This window comes from Chionomys nivalis, chromosome 6, assembly GCF_950005125.1.
Source record: "Chionomys nivalis chromosome 6, mChiNiv1.1, whole genome shotgun sequence".
Classification (NCBI taxonomy): domain Eukaryota; kingdom Metazoa; phylum Chordata; class Mammalia; order Rodentia; family Cricetidae; genus Chionomys; species Chionomys nivalis.
In genome coordinates, this window is record NC_080091.1 from 73,805,536 (window position 1) to 73,830,642 (window position 25,107).

The window sequence follows — 25,107 nt, forward strand, 5'->3', positions numbered from 1 at the left end:
GAGAAAGAAGGACAGAAGGAATCTAATCTTTCTACCCGACATTGTGAACCAGCCGAGGCAGCAGAGTCTACTGTGGTTTCCAATTCCCAGACAGGACCCATGTCTTTCTGGGGTCACTGGCTCTCTTTGTCACTAAGACATACTTGACACCTCTCTGCACTTTCTCAACTTCCATGACTCTTTCGGTCCCCCCTCCCCCCAAAGACCACTTTTCTTCTTCACAGGAAGAAACCACATCAACAACCCTCTTTCCACAAGTCACAGCAATCTACTGACACACACATGGTCTTTGTCCCCTCTGCTCTTCTCACAGTGTAGTGGGTGATGATGGCCTCCTGGACTTGGTGGAATTTCCACGAATTTCTGAATGAAAATGGCCCACAAAGGCTTATATATTTGAATGCCTGGTCACCAGGGAATGACACTATTTGAAAGGATGAGAAGGATTAGGAGGTGTGGCCTTGTTGGAGGAACTGTGTTACTGGGAGTAGGCTTTAAGGTTTCGAAAGCCCAATCCATGCCTGGAGTCTTTCATTTGGGGATTAGGATGTAGCTCTCAGCTACTTCCCCATGTTCCCTGCCATGATGATAATGGATTGAACCTCGGAAATGGTGAACAAGCCCCCAGTTAAATGCTTTCCTTATAACAGCTGCCTTGGTCATGGTGTTTTTTTCACAGAAACAGAACAGTGAAGAGACAATGGGGTCTTGTACTTCCTAGAACATTAGAACATGGAACCCTGCTATCTTGTTTATTCTCAGTATTACTCTTCAACTTAAAATACATCCATGTCCCTTAACCCTGAAGCACAGCATGTGTCTCAGGGATCAGTGGGATAGACACCCCTCACAACGCTTCCCCGAAGCATGTCTCCCTCATCAGGGGAACTGCATCAGGAACTCTTTCCCCAAATACTGCTGCCCCTTGCCACTGCTGTGTTCCTGGCTGTGTCACCTCCCCTCCCCCCTCCCCCCCCCGTTCTAGGCTCCTCCCGAGCTGCCTCCCGTCATCTGTATCCTCTCCCACAGAGAGTACACAGATTTACACAGCATCCATCACTGCCCATTCCAGACTCCAAAACCTTGTACCTAGTCACCCTCACTGACTGCATTCCTTTAATATCTGCCTGATGTCTTAGAAGTCCCAAAATGCTACGTTAGAGATGCCTGATCCTTCTCCCAGACCCAACTGCTTCTCTATGTTTCCTTGTTCAGTAAGTGTTCTGCGTTTCTCCACCCGCATCCCACTGTCTCCCCTCACATGTCACTCTCTGTGACCCGCACCAGAGATTAATAAAGCAGGGACAGGCATCCCACTGGGTGGCGATGCAGTACAGGACATAGAAGGAAGTAAAACGTCCGCTCATGTTTACTAAGTAAATAAGAGAAAGCCTTGAAGTGTTACTCGTTTCTAGATATAACAAAGTGCTGATGTATTCCATTAATTCACACATCCGAGTGTCAGAGCCAGATATAGACTCACAGAGACCCGGAAGGAAGTAGAACATTCCATCGTGTGGTGGGACTATTCTGGGCATTTGCTCAGGGCACCATTGATCATGAGCAAGTGGGTTAATAGTCTCCTTTATCTATTTTCAAAACTTGCAAAGATTCCAGTGCTGCCCCCCAATAGACTGATGACCGTCAAGGATCACATGACCCCAAGAGGACTAACTTTCACTCTGGGTATGAAAACGCCATTGCTGCTACAATGTAAGTTCTTGTTTTTACCTCTGGATTAATGGTGAAAGTTTTAGCAGATTTTCCAACACTGAGAAGATCAAATATTATTTCTTTCATTGCAAAATCCAAACGTTCCTAAGAAAAGAAATTAATTAATTAGTAAATCATTGTATCTTGCTAGAATGTAACAAAAGCTGAGAAACATATATATATAGGAAATAATAGATTTCTGCCCTTAGAATGGTTAAAATCCAAATGAACGCAAGACAAATATATATGAATTAACAAGAACGGAAGTGCGCGGAGGGCAGCGAGGACAGGGAAGGACCCCGGCAAAGGATCTCAGTGGGGAAAACAGCAAAGACACATGAGCGCCCGAGGTACAGGGCTCGCAGACAGTCTAGAAATACAGAGGGCACAGGCCAGTTCTAGAAGTAAGACAGGGTGAGCAGTGTACCGTAACAGCACTGCTTCCTGAGCATAAGATCAAAACTGAAACTTGTTCGTTAATCTTTTTCATTGTTAGTCTCAGCAAATTACCATTTCTTCTCGGCACCAATCACAGATGCGCATTCGCGTTATTAAATGTTCTCTTTTCCCCTCGTTGTACTAAAATAATTTGATGTGGCGGGAGGAATGGCTCAGCAGTTAAAAGCACTGGCTGCTCAGAGATCCCAAATTCAATTATTCCCAACAGCCACACGGTGGCTCACACTATCTGTAACGGGACCAATTGCCCTCTTCTGTCATGCAGGCACACATGCAATAGAACACTATATACATAAATTAAAAAATCTTAAAAAAATAATTTGATTATGGATCAACTAAACTATCTGGCTTCATTCACAAGAAATATAATGAATCTCCTGGAACCGGCATTTCCCTGAGTTGAGAGGGAATGCGTACTTTGATGTCCAAAGGCAGACACAATTGAGACCTTGGTATGGCTCCCACAAAATCCATTCAACACTCTCCTAATAAACTTTCTATTCTGTAGAGGCTAGGAAGCTAACGTTACACATCCCAGGAACGCTTCAAGGGACACAAGCCTTATGAAGTAGTGGACACAGAAGGGGTGTTGACGAGGAGAGAGGAGGTTGCCACCTCTCGCTCAGGGAGAAAGGAGGCAGAGCAGAAGCAGTAGGGTCCTCAAGCATCCTCACAGAGGAGGGCTCCTCTCTCAAAGCCCCCCCAACAGCCCAAATACTTCCCCTGGCTCGGAGAATGGATTTCTTCCATCCTAAAAGTTTTTGGTGAGCTCTCTCTAGTCCTTAAAAGACCCCTTTGGTTTAGTTATAGTAGGTTCTAGCATGTGTGCTTACAAATCTAGATCGTGAGTTGTGGAAACGGCTGGGTGGGTTCACGGCATGAGTGTGAGGCTTGAGTTCAGATCCTCAGCACTCACATAAAAAAACTGCTGTGGAGTTTGCATATTCTAATAATCCTAATGCTGTAAGACAGACGGGAAGGCCCCATGGGCTCACTTATTACAGAGGGCTGTGAGTCACCATGTGGTTGCTGAGACTTGAACTCAGGACGTTTGGAAGAGCCTGCCATGCTCTTAATCACTGGGCCATCTCTCCCGCCATTTTATTACGACCATCACATGCTTTTTCAGCCCTCCCTCAATCAAATATGTGTCCACCTACGTGGCTCCTTCCATCCCTGTCACATGCAAAATCATCATCAGGTCCTGATTCTTTTCTTTTTTTAAAAAAAATATTTATTATGTATACAATATTCTGTCTGTGTGTATGCCTGAAGGCCAGAAGAGGGCACCAGACCTCTTTACAGATGGTTGTGAGCCACCATGTGGTTGCTGGGAATTGAACTCAGGACCTTTGGAAGAGCAGGCAATGCTCTTAACCACTGAGCCATCTCTCCAGTCCCCCAGGTCCTGATTCTTCTGAAAACTTTCTGAATATACTTGCCCTTCACTCTTGAATAGTGTTAGTATTTTTGAAAACATGCCTCAAAAATGTAGGAAAATACAAACCACCATTTGTTAAAATGGTTGTCCCTGCCAGCCTGTGCAAGAGGGCCAACGAGACGAAGTGCCCACCTGAGCAATGAACTGGATGATCTTCACAAATATGTTGAGAGGGGTGTCACGGGGGACCACGCTCCGAGAGCCTTTCGGGAAGAGCGCCGACACTATGCTCATCAGGCGACTAGGGGCAGAAGAGGAGACTTAATGACCAAGAGATCATGACAACACCAGTGAAGAACTCCTCCTGCTCCTTCATCAAGGGGATTTAGACTCCTCTCCGCAATGCTCTCATACAATTCCACCGGTCTGATGGTAACTAGTATTTGCTTATTTCTTTGAGAATTTTGAGAGCTCGGAGTCCTGCATATGCTACGCGCACGCTTACCTCTTAGCAATGCCCTACCTGCCAAGGCTTTACTCTAAATGCACTTGAAGACACAGCACTCACCTTTGGGTTACAGTATTGCTCTCACACTTTATTCTAATTACATAAACCCACAGCAGTCTATACAAAGACTCCAGTGCAACTCGAGACATTTTAGGGTCTTTATTCTGTTTAAAAACAAAAGAGAACAAGGAGAAACTTACTAAGAACACGGGCAAACATGTAAGATCAAACACATTCTCTGACAACAACTGAAAGCCCCGACCCTCCCTGCTCTGTCTGGTCTAGGAAGTTTAAATACGCCAATCTATATTTAGTTGTGCTAAGGATAGATGGTCAGAGTGACCATCGGTAAAGTTCCCGAGATCTTCATTATGCTCTAAAAGAAGATGAAGTATTAGACGCCTATGAACATTTCTGAAAATTTCAAAATGATACACATATCATCAAACTACTTGATAAATGGTCCGTACCACAATACGGACACAACCAATCTTTAATTTATCTACAACCATAGACAGATCGAGTAGGAAATACCAAATAGTATTAGTCACTGGACTTTGTGAAATAATACCAAATGTTAGCGAGCACAATTTTGTGAGAGACGCTAGACCAGAGATCTGACTCTACACCCTCTCGTTGCTTCGTCTGTGCTGTGATAGCCTCAGCTTCCACTGGAGACAAGACGGTGTCTGCTTCACAGGCCAAGAAGATCATAGCCTACAAAGCCCTGGGAACAGGGCCTGCTGCACGAAGAGTGTTCACTCAGCATAAGTGAACCATCCCTAATCTCTATGTAGAATGAGAACATTTAAATTACCTTATGATTTACAACGAGAGAACTCTCTTATTTCAACCAGTTTTATCAGTGAATTTTCTCTTCACTCTTCACCCTCATACAATGAGAGAGCATGAATTTTGAAAATGTAGCAGGAAAACTTATATATTTGCTTATTGACTCCTAAACATTTGTATTTTTAAAAATCTGTTCTAGAAGAGTTCTATATTGTTAAGCAATTAAATATGGAAACTAACAAGGAGACTCTTTTTAAAAAATTGTTTTTATTGAGCTATATATTTTTTTTCCTCCCCTCCCCTTCTACCCTCTCCCGTGGTCCCCATGCTCCCAATTTACTCAGGAGATCTTGTCTTTTTCTACTTCCCATGTAGATTAGATCCATGTATGTCTTTCTTAGCCTCCTCAACAAAGAGACTCTTTAAGACAGAGTCTCCCTATAAAGCTCTGCTTGGTTGGCTTCAAAATAGTAATGCAGACCAAGCTGGCCTCAAACTCAGAGGTACTTGCCTCTGCTTTTAAGATTAAAGGTGTCTCTTAGGATTAAAGGTGTGTGATACCATGTCCAGCAAGAATTCTTAAAAATATTTTTTTTACTTTATTACTTTCATATACTTTAGCAATCTATTTTGCTTCAAGGTTTAGAATAATAAACATCTGCAACAAATAATTAAAAGCATTGCAAAAGAGATGGAGGATGTTTTATAATGTACTTATCCACTAGAGACAATAAGAGAGTTTGCATATCTACATAAAAATCTGATAGAATTTAAGACTGGAAAACCAAATGCTCTCTCTCAATACCAATCCCTTGCTCCATGGGCAGGATCCACCATAATCCCAAACTTCAAATACTCTCCCTGGGGTAGCTTTCTGTTTGCTACTAAAGTAACCAAAGTTACAAGTAATTCATGAATATTACTAATCTAGCAAATAATTTTTTGTAATAATGTCTTCAATAAAACACAGCTTTCCTTTCTACCCTTTAAATCTGACGTATCAGACATCACAATATGATATCAGCAAGAAATTAAGAAGATAGGAAAGAGAGAGACAGCAGAGAGGACAATTTAGCCCTAAAAACCCTCTGAAGGACTCTGTGATGATGGCTACATAACACCACATGTTTGAGGAAACTCAGAGAAAACAGAGCACTCTATAAATCACAACAGTAATTCATGATGGTGGGAGAGAGAGAAAGGACAGAGGAGGGAGGGAGATGGGAAGGAACTAATTCATTCATTTTGCTGTATTATGTTGGAATTTTAAAAATATCATAAATTGATCCAAGCCTTGAACAAAGATGTTAATTCTCTAGGCAAAATTTTTACAAATCAGATTAATCATTTTGTTACATAGAAGTCTAAGGACTTTAACATTCTACAAAGTTTAGACACGCCAGTCAACCATGATTACTACAGTAGCCACGTCAATATGTGTATTCCTCTTTCTCTAACGTGAACTTAAAAAATTGCCTTGTTGGGAAACCTATACCAATAGGATGACTTTAAAAACCCATTCATCAAGACCATATGGAAAACCTAGGCTATTATCTCCTTAATTTCACTGGACTATATTCCTTTAACGTCTTCGTTTACAACAGTTGGATGAAGTAAGCTAAACACTGTTGTAAAAACCTGTGAATCAATCTCCACCTCCCCCCATCTCTACACTACATCCTGGGGCTGCAGTTAAGAGCAGACCTTCTGAAGAGGGCGCCCTCTGTGGGCGCGGCTTCCACCTTAAAGCGGGATGGGGTAAATCCTCCGGACATGCAATGCAACCAGAGTAAAGGACAAGAACAAAGGCCGCTCTTAGAGGAAATAAAGCGATACTTTACTTGGTGACGCCAACACAACTCACCTGCAGGGTTTCTATTTGTTTTCTGATACTGTTGTTAGATGGCATCTAAATAAAGCAACGTGAGACAGCAAACATGAACATGAGATGCAGCACATGCATGTTAGATGAAAATAAGCACAAAACAACGCAGCTCCTCACCAAGGTCTCTATTTAGAAGAAATTTGACATTTTCAAGGCAGTGGCCAGAAATGCTGAGAAAAAAAAAACCAAAATAACAAAACAAAACGAAAACAAAAAACAATCCCAAAGTTTGGGTGTCCTAGAGCAGGTCTATGTCACTCAAGCTGGGAGGAAACTAAAATGTCTCATTGCCGTCTTTTTCTCCCAACGGCCTCCTCGTTAAGTTCAAATGAAGAAACTACATAAAAATTACTGAGGGCAAATCACTGTGCTGTTTTTATTTGGTCTGTTAGTAACTTTACAGAAACTTTAAAGATGGTATTTATAAACAGATTGGACCTAAACTGATTAAAAATAAAGGAGTGGAAATTTACCATATTCTTCTTAAGAGACAAAAATTTGAAACCGAACTGTTGAGTGGAAATGCAGCAGCATCTCTCCTACACGAGAGCATACTTATCGTGATGGAGCCCGCACTCCACTGCGACCACCAAACTAAAACCTTGCTATGCTAACACGAAAAGGCTCTTAGTGTGGGTCTCTGGGAGACTGTCTGCCTGTGGAGGGCACGTGTGTGTGGGCATGAGTGGGTGCGTGCAGGGTTGCGGCTGTCTTCTGGGGTCATCCTCCACCATGTTCCATGTCACCCAACTGAGGGTCTCTCAGGTGAAGTGAAGCCGCTGTTCTGGTCTAGTCTAGGTGGCCAGTTTGTCCTGGTGATCAGTCCCATGTCTTTACCTTCCAAGGGTTGGGCTATAGGGTAGCTGCAGTGCCCAGTCAACATCTCTATGGGTTCCAAGGAACCTAGTCTGGGTCCTCGTGCTGCAATACTTTAGCCGGAGTCATCTCCTCAGCCTGGTACGGTACTTACTTTTTTTTTTTTTTTTTTAAGGCTGCATAATAGCTCTAAGTGCCTGGAAAATTCACTATACTAATGACTCTGGAACATAATGTCTCTTAATATCCCAGAACTACAGCCAAAATGCTTCCTTAAAACCTCAGCATCCCTTTGAGTACATTCCAGGACAGCATGGCAGACCGGAAGCAGCAAGCGTTATAAAACTGGATGACTGTGGATGCAAAGCCATCTCTATCACTACTGCCTACGTACACAGGCCATTTATCCTCTTTTCTGCCTCAGCTACAGTGGAAACGACAAGATACAATCCACCTAGCATCCAGTAAATATTAGAAAAAGGAATCCTAAGTGGTGGCAATTAAGTGAAAAAATTTTAGATGAATTTTTTTTTAATCAAGAGATTACTTACATTGGGTAATTGATTAGAAAAGGCCTTTGATTTAATTTTCCAATAAATAAGAGAAATAAAATATAACTTATGGCATATAACTAGATAACATTTCTTAGAATGTGTCAAACTCCTTCCACAGCTAAGCACAGTAGCCACAGTATTGGAAGTTTGATGAGTGAGAGCCCAGTCACACAATTTCTGCTGAATAGAGCCTTAAAGTAGGTTAAGGGTTAATGGCCAAGACAACTGTCATCCAAAGAGTCATGCTATGCCGCGTGGCTCTTATCTCCTTTAGCCTGGCAGATTGATACAGCCATTCACATAAACAGACAATGTGCCAGAACCAGTAAACAAGAGGTAAGGGTTCAAAGGAAACAGCATTTTAAATGAAAGCCTCAAGACAAAAAAAGAAAAAAAAAAAACGGGGGGCGCGGAGTTAAGGTGCCGTGAAAATGTCGTGAGTATGTTAGGTGGAAACGGAGATACAAAGAAACTTCAACAAAGCAACAGAAAGGTATGAGCTGTCATGGAACAGCGCACTCTCCTGGGAACATTAAAAGCACATCTTAAAAACCTTTCAGAAGAAAGTGAGTCGACTCAGAAAATGGCACGTTCCCCCTTAGTGCCTATCTCCCTGTGAATGATCAAAATAAGGACAGGAACAATTGCCTTGTAAGTAACTGACAGTGTTTCTTTCCTGGGTGTGAGACCTAAGAGTCTGATCAACTTGATCTAGTCTAAGAATACAACCGAATGCATGTGTAAGAGGGAGAAACAGTCACAAACTGTTTTTGAACACGTACATCCTTCATATACCTTACTAGGAAGTCAAACAGTGAAGGATGAAAGAATCCTTGGCCTGAGACCTTCATTTAACCTATCTGAGCTCTGGTTTTACTATTGTCAAGACGTCGGGTTTTCAGGATCCAGTGTGACTTAGACAAAGAACAGGAAGGGATGGACCGCCTCGATTATACTTCTTTGACTTGTAAGCAAATATTTGAGGAGCCTCATCAAACTGCATTCATACGACAGTTGTGAATTCATATTCAGGTGAAGCTAGTCGCTCTTCTAGTGTCAGACATTAATTGTGTGCCTAGCCAAAGAGGAAGTGAGGATGAGGCCAGCAGAGGAGCTCTGGCTACAGACTCTCACAGTTGTGTTGTCTACGCTAAGAAAGCACAGGCGTGGACGTGCCAGACGGTATTAGTAACAAGGAGCCCTCCTTTCAGGTCACAACAGCGTCAGGAGCTTACACACTGAGGACCTGGTACCCCGTGTTCAGCTCCGCCTGCGCACACTTACTGCAGCAGAGTGGTTTGGGGCACAGTTGACCATTAAGGCTTTTGCAAGTGACTCAGGCTTGAGCCAACATTACTGAACTTTCTTAAAACAAAAGACAAAGTAAGTACGTGGAGGGTTTTGTAAGATTAAATAATAGTTCATTTGTAATTCCTGATAATTGTATTTATAAGTAAATATCACTACATCTAAGGTGATGCAATGATCCTTGAAAATACACAATTCTGCATTAATAGGAATGAAGCAGAGAATTTATTAATTTCCATGTGATTCCCTAAAGAAGTACAGTCCATCACAAATATATTATTCAAATGCACCATGGGTGCAGAGAGAGGAACACAGCCCAGGCAGTGTCCACAGGGAAGGGGTGTAAGAGTGTCTTACCTTTAAATGCGACAAACAGTTTTGTAGGAAAATATGCCAGTTATTTAAAAAAAACTGTTTCTGACTGACACAGAGAAGACAGGTGATTAGTGGGTACAAAGCCTGTGAGAGACAGGGAGAAGAGAATTAATATTTTCACAGAAAGCTGCGGAACTCATGAATGACGGCTTCATTTACACTCTCAAAGGAAAAAAATTAGAGACCTTTTTCCCAGCTCCCCCATTTTCAATAGACAGACAAGGAATGAGAAATGTCCCATTCCATGAGACCTTCATTAAGCAAGCGTCTCCCAAGTTAGGACAAGGTCTTCCTTCCTCCTGGACTGTCCCTCCCTTCCCCATTACCGGGCTCTGGACAGACCAAAGGTCAAACTAGCATTTGAGTTTCAGCTGACTCTGGATACGGCGGCTTATTTTCCAAACATGTGAAGGGAGAAGCAGGCATCACAAACGCCCTACAGAGACGGGAGGCTTAAAGTGTGCCCAAGAATGCAAAGCATGTAGGGCAACGTCTGCCACAAGCAAGCGCCATGCTAATTTCATACGAATGTAGACGGTCAATATTGACCGGTTCTCCACACTTTTCCCCAACTGCAGAGAAGTCGTGTGAAGTGTGGCTGGGTTTACTGGGGAAGAAATTGCCTTCAGTTTCCGACCGGAAGTGATGAAATTACACGGGAGTTGTTCTTAAAAAATGATGCTTTCAAATACAGGTTTATGGTATGAAATAAAAGAACTTATGGTTTAATATAATATAAATATAAAACTATATTCAACATATAGTAATATAAAATTTAAAGCACCTGTCAAGACAGGTAAACACTGAGCAGGAAGTCTCAGGTGTTACTACCATTAAACACAAAGGTAGTAAAACAAAAGAAGGCCATCTGGTAGGCAGTACTCCAGGTTTCTTACAGGTTACTCAATAAACTCTCTTTTTCTCTCTTCTCCACCCTTCCTCTCCTTCTTACAGGGTTTCTCTAATTAGTCCTGGCTATCCTGGAACTTGCTGTGTAGACCAGACTGGCTTCAAACTCACAGAGATCCTCCTCCCTCAGCCTCCCAAGTGCTGGGATTAAAGCCGCGCGCTGCAATATGCCTGGCAACTTTTTTTTTTCCTTTAAAAATAAAAAGTGGAAAATCTAAAATGGAACAGGAGAAAACACGTGTGATGTCTTCCCTGTCCTACACTCTGGGTGTCCTGCAATTTCATGTTTTACACGTCTCTTCTATCTCTGTGGGGATCATAAATCAATCGCTACAAAACACATGGATGTTTAAACACTTCTGGGTACCAGTGAGTGCTTCTTCCTGGAACTCAGTTCAAAGGTAGTCTGGTACAGCATCTCCACAAAATTTTTCAAACAGGGGACATTGACTTCATTTTTAACAGCCTGGAGAGAAAGGGAAGACAACCAGAGAGAAGAACCGGTTACTACCAGTAAACGACAACCGTGGCCTCCTGAGAACTCTCTGCGTTGTCTGAAGAGAGTTAATGATTCACTGAGATCTGCAGAGGAGTCTTGTGCACCAAATGTTATGTTAATAAAGCAAACCTGGTCAGCGGCCTGCAGGAACAAGAGGAGAAGGAAAGCGAGCAGACAGGGAGGTGTAGGGACGACAGCCATCTGTGACCCCATGAGGACTCAGAGGGGCCTTTTGGATGAACTATCGGGAGTGAGATCTAAGCTGAACCTTTCCAGTCTCAGCTCCTAAGTCTTTGCCCCTGGGAGACAGGACAAGCCATAGCATCTTCCTGGCATGGGTTGCTCCTTCCCCAGACAGAACACATCTTTCCCTTCGTGTTTGCTCAGTTGTCATCGACACTCTCAAGATGGTACTTACATAACCATACTCTATTTAAGAGTTCAACTCCCCTACCCTTAGCCAATCTTCCCTTCTGGGCACCCACGCAAGTTCTTCACAGTGCCTGCCATAACATGACACCTTACATATGCTACATCCAAGTTTATTCTGTTTGCGTGCCAGGAAGAAGCTCGAGAATCATACAGAATCTTCTCTAGCTTACTGGTGTCTCTATTTTCTAATGCACAGTAGAGTCCCTGATACACAGAAAACAGTAGACAAGGAAGGAATGAAGACGGGTGAAGAGGGGAAGGAGGTCATCAGAGATGTAAAATGTTCCAGGAACAATACATCACTTTTACATAGCACTGGGGTTATGGACTGAGGTGTGTCCCCACAAAATTCCCATGGAGAGGCACTACCCCACATACTTAAGAGAGTAAATGGACTTGGGGAAAAGTCACTGTAGGTAACAGATGACAGGCGATGGCTGACTCAGTTGCTTGTTTGTTGTTTTTTTAAATAAAGATAGCCTTGTCTGATAATAAAGTGACTCCAGTTCACGGGGCTAAATACCAGGATGAATAATGATCAGGCTGATGGTGTCGTCTGCAAACCTTTAATTCATTTGTACCCACTTCCAAAAACCAAACAAACAAAACCCCTTCCTTATTTAGCATTGGTTTAATAGCAAAGGCAGTTATAAGGGCTGTGCCAAGCGCTGTTACTGATATTCCAACTTCTCAGCTTCTTTTTAAACGACAACCATCTTCTGACACCCCGCCTCTCCTGAGCATGCTCCAGAAGCAGTGCAGGAGCACATCGGGCAATTCATAAAAACACACGGGTCACCAGACAACACGTAAAAGAGAAAGCCAAGGCAGTTTAATGTTTCCACTTAAAAATAAATATCCTCACTAAAATTCTAAGTGGAGTGAAATCTGAATAAAAGGCAATTGGCTCCCAAATCGCGCCAAGACAAAGGAGGCTAGATTTGCCCTATCATTTACAATAACTACTTCTATCGTAATCTATGCGGGTCAACATAACAAATGGACCTCAAGGGAGCAGGGAGCGCACTGGACGAGTGAGGCTGGCATGGGCTCACAGCCCTGTAAGAGCTTTTAGGAAAGAGAGGGAAGTATGTTTTTTACATGACGAAGACATATGTATGAAGACATGCATATATACTTACAGCAGCTACGGGGATAAGAATCTCCACAAATAAACCAGCGAGCGCATGTTTTATATCCTTATCTTTTACTTCTAAGAAATACTGAGCGCATTCCTTGAAGGGAAAAAAGGGAAGTTTAGATTGGCAAGAGGTTAAAGAATCTAAAATATCACATTTTCATGAACACTTGCTTATTTATCACAAAGCTGAGGGCAAGACAGTCTGAATTTAAGACAGAGTCACCCCACACCAAGGAGAGTTATCTCACACAGAATTAAAGATAAAAAAAAAATCAGTAACAATGGCATTAAAAGGAAGAACAGCCAGTGTTGGCTAACTGCAGCTGCCAGCCCCGAGGATGAGGTCACCTGCATGAACTGAAACGATGCCTCGAAATCTTCCACAGGGTACATCTTCACTCGGAAAAACTTCATCCCCATTATCAAGCTGATGACACTCTGAACCACGTGCGGACTCTGCTCCTTTTGTCGTAGCTCTTTTAACTCGGTCACGAACTTCTTCCTGACCGCCTGAAACCTTTAATACACACGGAAACATCACTTGACCAGAACCAAAGACACTAGCTTCCCATGTGACCTCTAAGGGGAAAGAAATTTAAGGCCATCCAGCCCAAAGGGCACCTCCTTTCTCTGCCTTCATCAGAATGACCAGAAAAACACACATAGTAGAATCTATGTCGTGTTAACACACTCTGGGTTTATTTTAAAGTCAGGAGCTCTGAAAGGAGAAACCATAGAGGATATTTTCTTGTGTCATTGGTACAGATAGCACCACTGCTATTTATTATTAACAATGAAATAACACCAAATGACATCCTCAAAACACATCATCGCATACATAAGATTGTCTCCAAATATTAAAGCTCCTTTCTAAGTTTCTTATGACAGATACATGGGGAATGGATCGGGAACTACAAATTAATTCAAAGAGACAACCAATCAATTGCTGAGTATTGATTAGACCTGAAAATCGGTATCTCTCATGTGTAGAGGCACAGAGAAAGGGTGCTGATCTCCCTATGTGAAGGCCCGAGAAACGTGAGCACGATCCCGAATTTAAATCAACAATCCAATCGTTGTGACAAGCATTTCCTCGCTTACAGTTTAAGAAGCTATCTAAAGTCAAGAACTCTGGCACCTGGAGGGAATCGGAGGCTGGGACAGAAGGCCTGCTGAGAGTATGAGGCCATTCTGGGCACTATAGCAAGTTCTATTCCAGGCCAACCTAGGCTACTGCGGGAGACTTGTCTCAAGAAAACAGCAACAAAATCCTAAAATCCTCAGGGACCAACAAAGACTGAACTGAAATCGCTGCAATCAAAGAAGATCCAAACACCAAGCCTTTGTCAAGCTCCTTCTGATTCCTTAGTGGAAATGTGCCCTGCCCCTTGGGTGCTTTGAGTCTCTTGTGCTTTGCCTCCCTTCATACGCATGTCTCCATGCTCCTCTCCTCTCCTCCTTTCCCCTCCTCTCCCTCTCTCTCTCTCTCACACACACACACACACACACTCACGCACGCACGCACGCGGGGAAGGGGGACCGCCACAGCGCTGCTCGATGGTGATGTATGTCTTTCTCTCACAGCTAAATGAGTGAGGTTAGTCCCACAGATTTCCCAGCCATCTAGCCTCCCTTTCCCTACCACACAGAGTTAATGTGGCCACATAACTTGGCGCTCTCCAGCTTCTAGCTTGCTATTATATTGGATTGGATTGGAATATCTGATTGATGCTTCTAAGACTGAGACACATTTTATTTTTTAAAAATCCCATAAATTGCGGTGTAAAGAAAACATATTGCTGCTTTCCCCTAGGACTCTGTGTCCATTCACCTGAGTCAAGGAATGTTGTTGGCTAAGTGGAAACGAGACATCATGGTGCTATTCTGGGAGGTTTGATCAATTAAAACACTCGAACTATGCTCTAAGTCTTACGGCATGAGCTACACAAAGGGTCCCCAGAATAAAAAAGGATCAAAATGTACTAAATAATATACAGTACTGAATGTTAAAGTGCAAACTGGGGAGCACTGATGAGAAGCAAGCTTGTTTAAGAACTTACAAAGATTGCCTTGTGGTGAGTTTAGGGCCAATGACCCTTCCAAGTCCATCCAGGTAAAGACAAACTGAGAGTCTCCTAACACATTGCAAACACAGATCCGAAAGACACATTACAGTCCCCAGGAGACAGCTCAGGAAAGCCCCGTGAGTGGACCTCCTACAGACCAAGCTCGCACTGGAGCAATCCTGCATTGTTATCTTTCCTTACTTGGTATTGATCCCTGATACTGAAAACTATTTCATATTAGAACAAGAGGATTAGAATTCACTTCAGTGCAGGCTAAGGAATACAAGCGCTCAACTAGAAACAATAAAATTAATTACCTCTGCCCACAGCTCTAGTCATCTAGAAATCTTTGAAAACATTTCTCATAGAATTCTTAAAAAATGGGGTTGAAGCAATGTCCTGACTCTCCCGGACAACTTCTGACTTGACTCAAGATGAACACACATACACACAAAAATAACTAAATAAGTGCAAGCTGTGTAGTTGAGGAATGGGCCTTGCTTGGGGTCTCTACGGCGCACAGTCAGCAAGGTTGGAACAAATCTCTCTAAAGAGCAGCATGGACAATGGGTTCTGAGGCTTACTTTGACTGGGCAAGGACACCAATCACCTCTGCATACAAATCCGCAATGACATGAACGTTCCCAGTGTTGGTTCCTGAATATCTAAAACAAGAACAGAGCAAACACAGTGTTTTATTAAATGTTTTCTCTTGAGACACTTTAAATTCCTTATCAGCAAGCCAGGTGTGGTGGCTCACACTTGAATTCCCAGGACCTGGGAAGCAGAGGCAGGAGGATGACAAGCAGTGTGAGGCTAACATGAGCAACATAGTGAGTTCCAAACCAGCCTGGGCTACAGAGTGAAAACCTGTCACAAAAGCAAAGTAAAAAACAAAACAAAACCAGAAAGGAGAAGAAGAATCAATCAGTAATTCTTTCCCAGAGTTTAGAGACATCTTCACTTAAAAATTACTTATAGGACAAAAACCACAGGAATTTTCTTCTGTATACATTTTAATTTGCCGTGAAATTTAACATTCTGATTCTTACAAATCCAACCCACAGGGCTATGAACTACTTTTTACAAAGTTTTTCCTACATTCAGGAAAGACTAAAAATAATTGGGAGATAACTGCTTTGAACTCTTTATAGAATTCAAACTTGAGATCCAGGCATGGTAGCGCATGCCTGTCATTCCAGCATGGGGAGGCGGAGGCAAAAGGATTGAGAGTTCAAGGCCAGTGTAGACAACACGGTAACCAGGAGACAGCCAAAACCAGAAGTGATGAGGAGGGATTTCCAACTTAAACAGCCAGAATCTGGAGTGTGGGAGAAAATCAACAATTGCAGTAGTTAATAACTTACCCTTCCTTGTGCTTAAAGTGCTTAAAAGCTAGGTTTAGAACCTCGTGAACTAAGGGGTCGGGCACAGGGTGAACAGGAATCTGGAATTTAAAGAGAAGCATCATGTCAGGAAGGCGTAAGGGACACAGTAGACTTTAGGAACAGTCTCAGCAATTTTAGTGCTATCAACAAGTCATTCCTAAGGCAATCCACATATTTTAATAATGAAGATGGAAAATGCACAAGCTACTATTTTATGCCCGGTGGGAAACACTAAGTCTGAGAACAGTAAGCAGGAAAGGTAACGTAAGTAAACGAGGCTGTACACCTATACACTGGTGGGGGGCGTGGTACTTTCCACCTGGCACGTGATCAACTGAAGGGACCACTGCACATTACCCACAAGAGGCTTTGTGAGGTGCAGGTAAGAGGCGACAGGTGTGAAGCCCTCTCTTCCGTGCTGTCTACAGGCAGGAGTGAGTTTCACATTCTGGAGGACTTCACCCTGATGGAGGCCTGAAGGCCTTTGAACCAGGAGGACACCAGCCATTATTCCTGGAGACAGGAGGTCAGCACGAGAAGGGGCAGCGTAAAAATGTCTGACTAAGCCACTGTTAGCTACCAGGTGCCCTCTCCTGTGTTCACCTCCCCATAATGTGCTGCCTCTACAAGTCCAAAATACTTTGAAGTGACAAGTTAATACTCTGTCAAAATAGTATAAAACTTCAGAATCTAACTCTTCTTTCCACGCGTATTTCTATCTTATAAAGGCCTCCGTATGCAGATACAGTAAATCCTTGACCTGTCACTCGGTCTCTTGTGAATTTACTGTGTAAGTCTCTAGTTACTGAAACTATAGCAGAACAAGACGCTTTCTGTTTTGGAAAAAGATTTGTTTATGGTTTTTTTTTTTGGTTTTGTGTATGTATAGGGGTCTGTGCATGCAAGTGTAGGTGCCCGTGGAAGTCAGCAGCGTTGGGTCCCCAGAAGCTGGGGTCACAGGCAATTGTGAGCTGCCCAACACGAGTGCTGCATCAAGCTTGGGTGTGCCCTCTCTAAGAGCAGTAAGAGTCTTAACCATGGGCCACCTCTTCAGCCTACTTTTCCATTTTCCCACAGTAACAGTTACATTCCTAAGAAAACAGTAAGGGTTACATTTCACTGGCTCATCTTAGGAACCAATTATGAGCGAAAAATAAGTACTAGATGATAATAAATAGTATTATTTTAAAACAAGGTTCAAAATAAAAAACCACTAATATTGAAATTCACATAAAACATTTTTAAAATTAAGAAACTATTATAAAAGTTTGCAGGATAGTAAGGCAGGAGGCTAGCAAATTACATGGATTTCAAGTTCATTCTTTGGCAACTGAATAAGTTACTATTTGGCAACTCAGCAGTAGGCTCATATGCAAACATTTAAAACCAACAAACACAGCCAGCCACAAAAGACATCAGTGAGAACTGTATCTCTTAAGCAGAATAATGACTTATTCAGTTCCAGAAACCTGAGGTCCAATGTGACGAGAAACAAAACCACAGAGGCATCAGACTTCTCTAAAATCTTTGACAATACCTATATACCAGGAAGGTGAACTTGGGTGATGATGTCCACACGAGGGCATTTCCACTTTCTGCATATTCTAGGCGCGGCTGTGGCAGAACTACAGACAGCTGACTGGGAGGTGTCAAAGGGAGGGTGAGGGGCCCCATGACACCCCCGGAGCCTCCTCCTATGAGGGAATGACAACGGTCTACAGACCCGAGTTTAAGTCTCTTACGGTCACTGCTGCCCTGGCAGAGGCCATTATGCTGGCAGGATGGCACGAAGCGACACTATTTAAACCTGAGCTGCTTCTACTTGCTAGACAAACTTGAGTTTCTGCTTCCTCTCTGGCGCACATGCAGTGCACACCAGTATTCCCCAGTCCCGAGAGGATGCGCTTTGGGGCATTACAAAGGGAGAGTTGCCCTGTCCACTCATCCTCAGCCACCTTTCTCTGAAGTTACCGTCTGGAAACACAGATGCAGGGATGGGTAGAGGCTGGAGGCCCTGGAAGCCAAGACAAGGGGAAGGAAAGGTAACGGCCAAACCTTACGGAAGTAGACGGCATGACTGTATTACGCCCCACACCCATATTCCTGCACTGGGTCAACAGCATATTGCAGAGCACCCAAGGGAACAGGGAGATCGTTGGAATCGCTGCTCTGGCCTGTAAGTTTCGGGCAGTCAGGCCACTAACCCCGTTATCTAACTGGAGCAAGCATCTGCCATGAGGTGATGTCAAACCTCAAACACACACAGCAGGATGCGCTTGAATGAGCAGTTCAGCTCCCAGAATTCAACTCCCCACTCACAATGCTCACTTGCAGGCCAGGCCCAGGTGTCTGTAGCCTCAAAACCATGTGATTCTACCTTCTGAGTGGCTTCATTTGCGGGCAATGGGTACTTCATGTGGTGAACTGTGTTCTGGTTTCCCCACACTGATTTCCTCACAGTGAAGTCTGGTGTGAAATGCAAGGCATCTTAAACCCATGACTTCTTCTAAATACTCTGTGTCGGCTCTGGAGACTCCTGAGTTCTCCCCACCTCAGCCAGGACAGCAATTGGCTGCTCAGCGTGCACTATTACCCTATGCTAAGACCACCACGCTCAGCATATTAAACACGCCCATTGCAGAAGTGTCTCACAGGTTTGTGGACATTGTTCACATCACTTACAACAGGCTTACCAGATAGGTATTTGTGCTCTATACACGAGGGAGATAAATTTCTAGGTTTGGCTTTTATCTAAAACATTCTATGTCCCTAGGCTCTAAACTACACACACACACACAATGTACCTAAACAAGGAAACCGATGAGGACAGAATATCTATCTGGTCTGCTCAGACTTACAGTCAGAAAAGCAAGCTGGATGCAGGAAGAAGAGATAAAGGAAATTTATGGCAGGAGACTGGAACACTGGGACTTTACTTCCAGAACTGAACACAGTCACAACCATCTCTAATTCCTTATTTCAAGAGTGAAAACGGCTTTAGCTGAATGGCCAAAATATGGAGCAGGATCTATCAGCTCAGACAGAAAGAAGTCTACTTCTGTAGGGTAATAATCTCAAGGTTTTCACATCTAACAGTTGTTGTGGCATTAGCTACAGTCTTTGTTCTACTCGAATATTCCAGAAGGGTGAACGTGGTGTGCACCACACAATACCTGCGGTTTATTCCAGTGGCCACCTCATGAAATTTTATCTTCTTATTGCATCTTATCACAAGATCACATTGGACAGGAGCGCTGGTGAGTCATGGGGGCTCACTCCTGAAGGTGACCATATCCATTTCTTCATGGTGACATACAACAGGAGAGCAAGCCCCTCCTACCTACCTTCCCCAGCATGCCTTGGGCCTTCCCCTGGCATATCCCACACTGCTGTGCACCTGAAAGTGCTCAGTATCCACCCACAGATGAAAACCCCTCCAAGGAAGGGTTTCTCACCCTGCTCATGGCCTCAAAGTCTCAATGAACAATGCAAACTTGGTATAAAACCCAAAGCATTCCGAAGCCTCTAAATGTCTGCGTGCTGGTGAAACATGATTCTATGGGCACTCTAAAGCCCCTGGTTACAACACTAAAGCCTACAGCTGGCCTTAGCCACCTACTGTTCTTCTGTATGTGTTCATGGAGCTTGGATGTGAAAGTCAGGGTGTCCCTACGTTATTTTTTAATTATTGTTACTGTGTGGTGTGTGTATAAGGTGTACGAGTGAGTGTGGGGGGCCCGAGGCTGAGAAAGCCTCCCCCATCACTTCTCCAACCCACTTGTTCAGACAGGTCCCTCAGTGACTTGGATGCATCAATCCTATTAGACTGACAGGTCAGTGAGCTCCAAGGATTCTCCTGTATCATACCCCCAGGGAGGGGGTTACAGGTGCTCGCCCCATACTCAGTTTTTAACCACTGAGCCATCTCTCCTGCTTCTTCCTTCTGTTGCCAGTACATGGCACCTAACCTCCTTTAGAGGCAATTATGTGGTTGCCAGGAATCGAACTTCTGACCTTTGGAAGGGCAGCCAATGCTCTTAACCACTGAGCTATCTCTCCAGCTCTCATACTCAGTTTTTAGATGAATGTTGGGGAGCTGAACTCAGGTCCTCGTGGTTACACAGCAGGCAACTTACCCACTGAGCCATCTACCCAGTCCTCCGTCTTACTTTGTTTTAAATACATTTTTTTTTTGATCTTGAGTTAGTTTTTTCCCCCCATGGTAAAATATTATTATTTAATTTCATTTTTAAATTAACTTGTTTTCATATCAACTTGTTATGATTAAAACCTTAATTTGAAAAGACACTGGCCATTTTCATCTAATATCATAGCACTGATTTTTACTAATAAATAGAAAGTTCTTATTATTAAAAGCGATCTTGCAAATTTCAAAACAAAGAAACTACCCAATGGTCATCACCACATCACTACAACTGAGGACAGCAGAGGGCACTGCCTGGGAATCTCCCATCCACCAAGTACTACGGAATTCAGTTCTCACGATGCAACAGAAGTATATTGTGCACATCGTTTTACACAGAGGACAAAGGACTAGTGGAAAACAACTTAGCCTGAGTTCCCCAGCAAACAAGACAGACAGTATGTGCCTTGGCCACCCCCCAACAATGACAATGATCAGCTGGCACAAAGATTACAGAATCCTTCATGCATGGCATAGAGTTCAAAAGATGGGTAGTAGTGACCTGTAACTGTTATCCAGGGACAGATAATTTATGCTATAAGGTCGAATACTAGGTCATGTGAGCAGTTACTACTCTTCAACACTGAGCCTGGTGTACCCCAAGTACCCCAAGTACCTCTACCAGTAACAACATAACAGAAAAGCACTAGTAAACTCAAGATATAGCAAGTCAATTACTCTGGGATTTATGAAGCTCTATGTCATTGTGACACAGGAAATGAGAAACTTCTATTGATTGTTATTTCGTTTTCCATAGGTTTAGAGAAACTAATTTAGGACAAAAACAAGTCTGTCTTTTTGTGGAGAATCCCTACAATGAGTTTCAGAAGTCGTGAGCCTAAGTCCTCACCGACTGGCTTATCTCTGACTGGGTATGTCTGAACTCTGGTGTGAGGTGATGTCAAGGATGAGGGAAGGGCACCAGAAACCGAGTCATTATCAGAGGCGACACATTGTTGTCTCACGCTTGAGTCCCGCGAGCTATGAGTCAGCAAGGCCTTGTGCAGTGATCTTGAAAAATGAGCCAACTAGCAAGACTTCTAAAAGGCCTGTGTTCTTTGGTGCCAAGAATGTCCTGTGTTAGAAGAGCTGTGTGGACTATAGAGGCGGAGACAGGAGGCTTGGGACTCTGAGAAAGGAGGGGGAGGGCAGGATGAGGGTGGGAGAAAGTACCCACCCCTTTAATGCACACCACAGGTTGCTTTGTGGGTTGGAGCTCTAAAACCAGTGCAAGTACAGGTGATTTTTTTGGTTGGAAAAACAAAACAAAACAATGGCAACAAGACAGAAACCAATCCACAAGTCACATGCAAAGGAGAAAAGCTATTGTGGGGTAGGATCCCAGAGACCAGGTTCCGGTGGGGAGCCTAGAAGGAAGTCCAGTACACTGCACAAAGAGAAGAGCGTATGGCCACCACCCTCCCACTCACCTAAACTCGGGGTTGAGCCAAAGGTGCACTACGGAACACAGGAATTGGGCACACACATTGCAGGCCCACAGACCTCAGCACAGAGGTGATGCTAGCCCTCAGCACAGGGGGACAGTCAAGTTCACCAGGGCCCTGTCTCTCTTCGGCTGTCCTGCCCCAGTTACTTTGGCTTTAGCATCATGGCATCCGGGCCACACTCAGAGATCAGAGAAACCAAACCTGGCCTGGTAGTGCAGTCACTCAGAGGAAATCTGATTCCCAGATCTACTAAAACAATAATATCAAAACCAAACAAACAAACAAAAGCACCTTACAAAATATATACTTTGACTGAATGTGTAAGGTGACTTTGACTGCTGATGAATTCACTCATCTTTTTTATGTCTTTGTTATGCTTTTTTATTTTCAGATTTCCGGCTCTCAAATAACTGCCTGTTCATGAACAACGTAAAAAAATATAAAGCATAAATAATCCTATAATCCAAGCATATATTACGTTAACTAAATCAAAGCAGAGTGCATGTTACTTTTAGATTTGGCATTTGCTCTTCTTTTATTTCCCATCCAAAGTAACAAAAATGAAAGTCCTAGCCAAACACATCTCACACAAAATGTGTTCTTTTCTTCTCCAACCATAGTCCACAGCTAGAAATACATGGATGATCCTTTAATAACATATGTCTTAAAGACTATAAACTTTAAAAAAAAGGACAATCGTCAAATGAATACAGGTATATTTGTATGCACACCTTTATTAATTTTTAGCAAATGGCATGTCTAGCATTTTTTTTTTTACTTACACCTCATGGAAATTAAGTGGGAGAAAAAAGAGATTAAGTAGTGGAATGAGGGGCAGACAGTACTTAGAGCTAAAAGTTCCATTTAGCTTATCCCTGCTAATATGATCCTGCATCTTGGATGGCATATAGAGGTAAAAAGAATAGGGACAGATAGGCACAGAGCAAGCGAGCCTCGGGCAATGGAAAGACACGTACTTAAGTTAAATGATCTGGTGACTGTGTGGGCTGGAATCGGTGATAACGTCCTAAATGAAGACTGTGAAACACGAAGGCACAGCAGACAGTGGGAGATTACGACTTTTGAGATACGAAGGCACACTTACCTGCTTTAGAACTTCAACCAAAACTAAACAAAAGATGAAGTCTACAGCTAGGTCCCGCCGCTCTAGTAGATAATCTCTCTCACGATGCTGCTCATCCCTGAAACAACAAACCAACATGAGAACTGCATGGAGCCTTCAGGTTCTGAAGTGGCTCCCGTGTAGAGAGGTTGGTTCGTGCTGTTTCCTGCATTCCTCCTTAGCTCAAGTGTGCATGAGTGAGTGTGCCTCTGGCCTGTAAGGGACAGGGGCTTACTCCCAGCACCAAATGCGATGGGGACTTTGCTTCAAAAACTACACGAATGGCATGTTCTGTCATTTTTTTACATTGACTCTTTATATATGAGCCTCACTGGTCTATCGACTAAAATTTGTCCTAATGGAAGAATTGGCAAGAAGAAAAATACTTTAAGTTTCATCAGAAAACCTAGTAGGGCTTCATATTTCATTGGTAGCCTTTTGTTGTTATAGGACGGCCACTTGTTTGTTTCCTGACCGCCCAGCAGCTCAGACCCCAGAAATAATCACACAGAAACTACATTACTTAAATCACTGCTTGGACCATTAGCTCTAGCTTCTTATCGGCTAACTCTTACATCTTAATTGAACCCATCTCCATTAATCTGTGTATCGCCACATGGCTGTGGCTTACCGGCTAAAGTTCTGGCGTCTTTCTCTGGTGGGGCTACATGGCTTCTCTCTTGCTCCTCCTCCTTTCTCCCAGCATTCAGTCTAGTTTTCCCCACCTACCTCTATTCCCTGTGCAGGCCCAAGACAGTTTCTTTATTAACTAATGGTATTCACAGCATGCAGAGGGGAATCCTACATCATTTTCTTGTTATTGTTGTTATGAACTAAGCAAAAGCGCTAACTTTTCTAGACGAAAACACAACGTGGGGTAACTTTCTCACATACCTAAGATGAATCTTTACATGGGACACACACCAAAGTATAGTACTAAGCCACCAACAGTCACCTGAATGCAGATGTTCTATGTAACCCAAGATCCTTTGGGAATTTTGGAGACAGGAGACAAGCTCTTTGGGTACTAATTCTTTTGTTCTCACTGTATTGCATTGCTTCCCTTTACAAACAAACAAGCTGGGCTTTCTCAAAGTTGGCACTACGCCTTAACTGTCTTTACAAGCTCTGCACTGAATTCTGGGATGACTCTCTTGAGATCTCTTTCTGACTATCCCGGTGTGGATACCCCAAGCCTCCATCAGATACAATAGATAATTAAAGTTTAAGCATGGTTGGTTCACCTTCATTCTTACTGCCACACACATGGGCGTAAACTCAACCTATACTGTTTCTATCTAAAGTAATCCATGCTCAGCAGCGACATGACACAATCTCGGCTTGATAACACTATCAATCCCTCGGCTGCAAGTGTCTCGAGCCCAGGTAAAATGAAGTTCAACAAGCCACTTACCCCTTAGATTTCGTGCTAGACCTAGGCCTGTACTCGTAGGATTCATCTTCAGTTCCGTTCTGGCGTCGGTACCAGTCAAACAAGGTTCGGAGTAAGGAAGGGAGACAGTGCTCGGCTACAGAGCTCATAGAGCTTATCAACTGAAAGGCAAGACAGAGCCAGATATAACAACAGAGAGCAGCAGCAGGCAGCAGCTGCCCAGCTCCACAAACCACCACCTGGACACGCATGGAGACCGGAACTTATATAAAATGAGTCACAGAGCTAAAAGATGAGACAAGGCTTTGGCCAAAAATTCAGCTTAAGTTTTAGCCACAATTAAACTTTATCCCAAACCATCCAGTTTAGCTCAGTAGCTTGCCATCTTCGGGCGGCCACATGCCGCTTATGTGTGTAAGATCAAGTGTGTCTGCTACACCACTGGTTACACTTGTGTGATCCCCAGAGGGCAGCGAAGTACACGGGTGAACCACTGCTTCCTTTCATAAGCGTTCTACCCACACCTTCAAAGCATTTCTGCTCCTGCCCCACCAGCCTGTAAATGCTTATATGAACAAGACTCCAAAACATTACAGTTTCTGGCTGATAAGATTTGGAGACAAAGAAGATTACACTGCGTGAGGATGGTGGAAAAGGCTCCGTCTTAGCATGTACTGCAGTGACACGGTGTTGGGAGCAGTGAGACCCCAGAT

The 25,107-nt window shown here is 43.3% G+C and overlaps 1 protein-coding gene across 4 annotated transcripts in view; it reads right to left on the bottom strand.

Moving 5' to 3' along the window:
* Fryl (FRY like transcription coactivator) overlaps window positions 1-25,107 on the bottom strand; it is a 226,111-nt gene that overhangs the window by 81,251 nt on the left and 119,753 nt on the right. For all 4 annotated transcript variants that reach the window (XM_057771108.1, XM_057771109.1, XM_057771106.1 and 1 more), the window contains 11 exons: window positions 24,416-24,555; window positions 22,984-23,080; window positions 16,206-16,285; window positions 15,423-15,503; window positions 13,121-13,289; window positions 12,774-12,866; window positions 11,068-11,166; window positions 9,774-9,875; window positions 4,122-4,225; window positions 3,746-3,854; window positions 1,732-1,818 (listed from right to left, as the gene is read on the bottom strand). In XM_057771108.1, coding sequence (XP_057627091.1) covers window positions 1,732-1,818; window positions 3,746-3,854; window positions 4,122-4,225; window positions 9,774-9,875; window positions 11,068-11,166; window positions 12,774-12,866; window positions 13,121-13,289; window positions 15,423-15,503; window positions 16,206-16,285; window positions 22,984-23,080; window positions 24,416-24,555 — 1,161 coding nt within the window. The remainder of the gene's footprint in view (window positions 1-1,731; window positions 1,819-3,745; window positions 3,855-4,121; window positions 4,226-9,773; window positions 9,876-11,067; window positions 11,167-12,773; window positions 12,867-13,120; window positions 13,290-15,422; window positions 15,504-16,205; window positions 16,286-22,983; window positions 23,081-24,415; window positions 24,556-25,107) is intronic.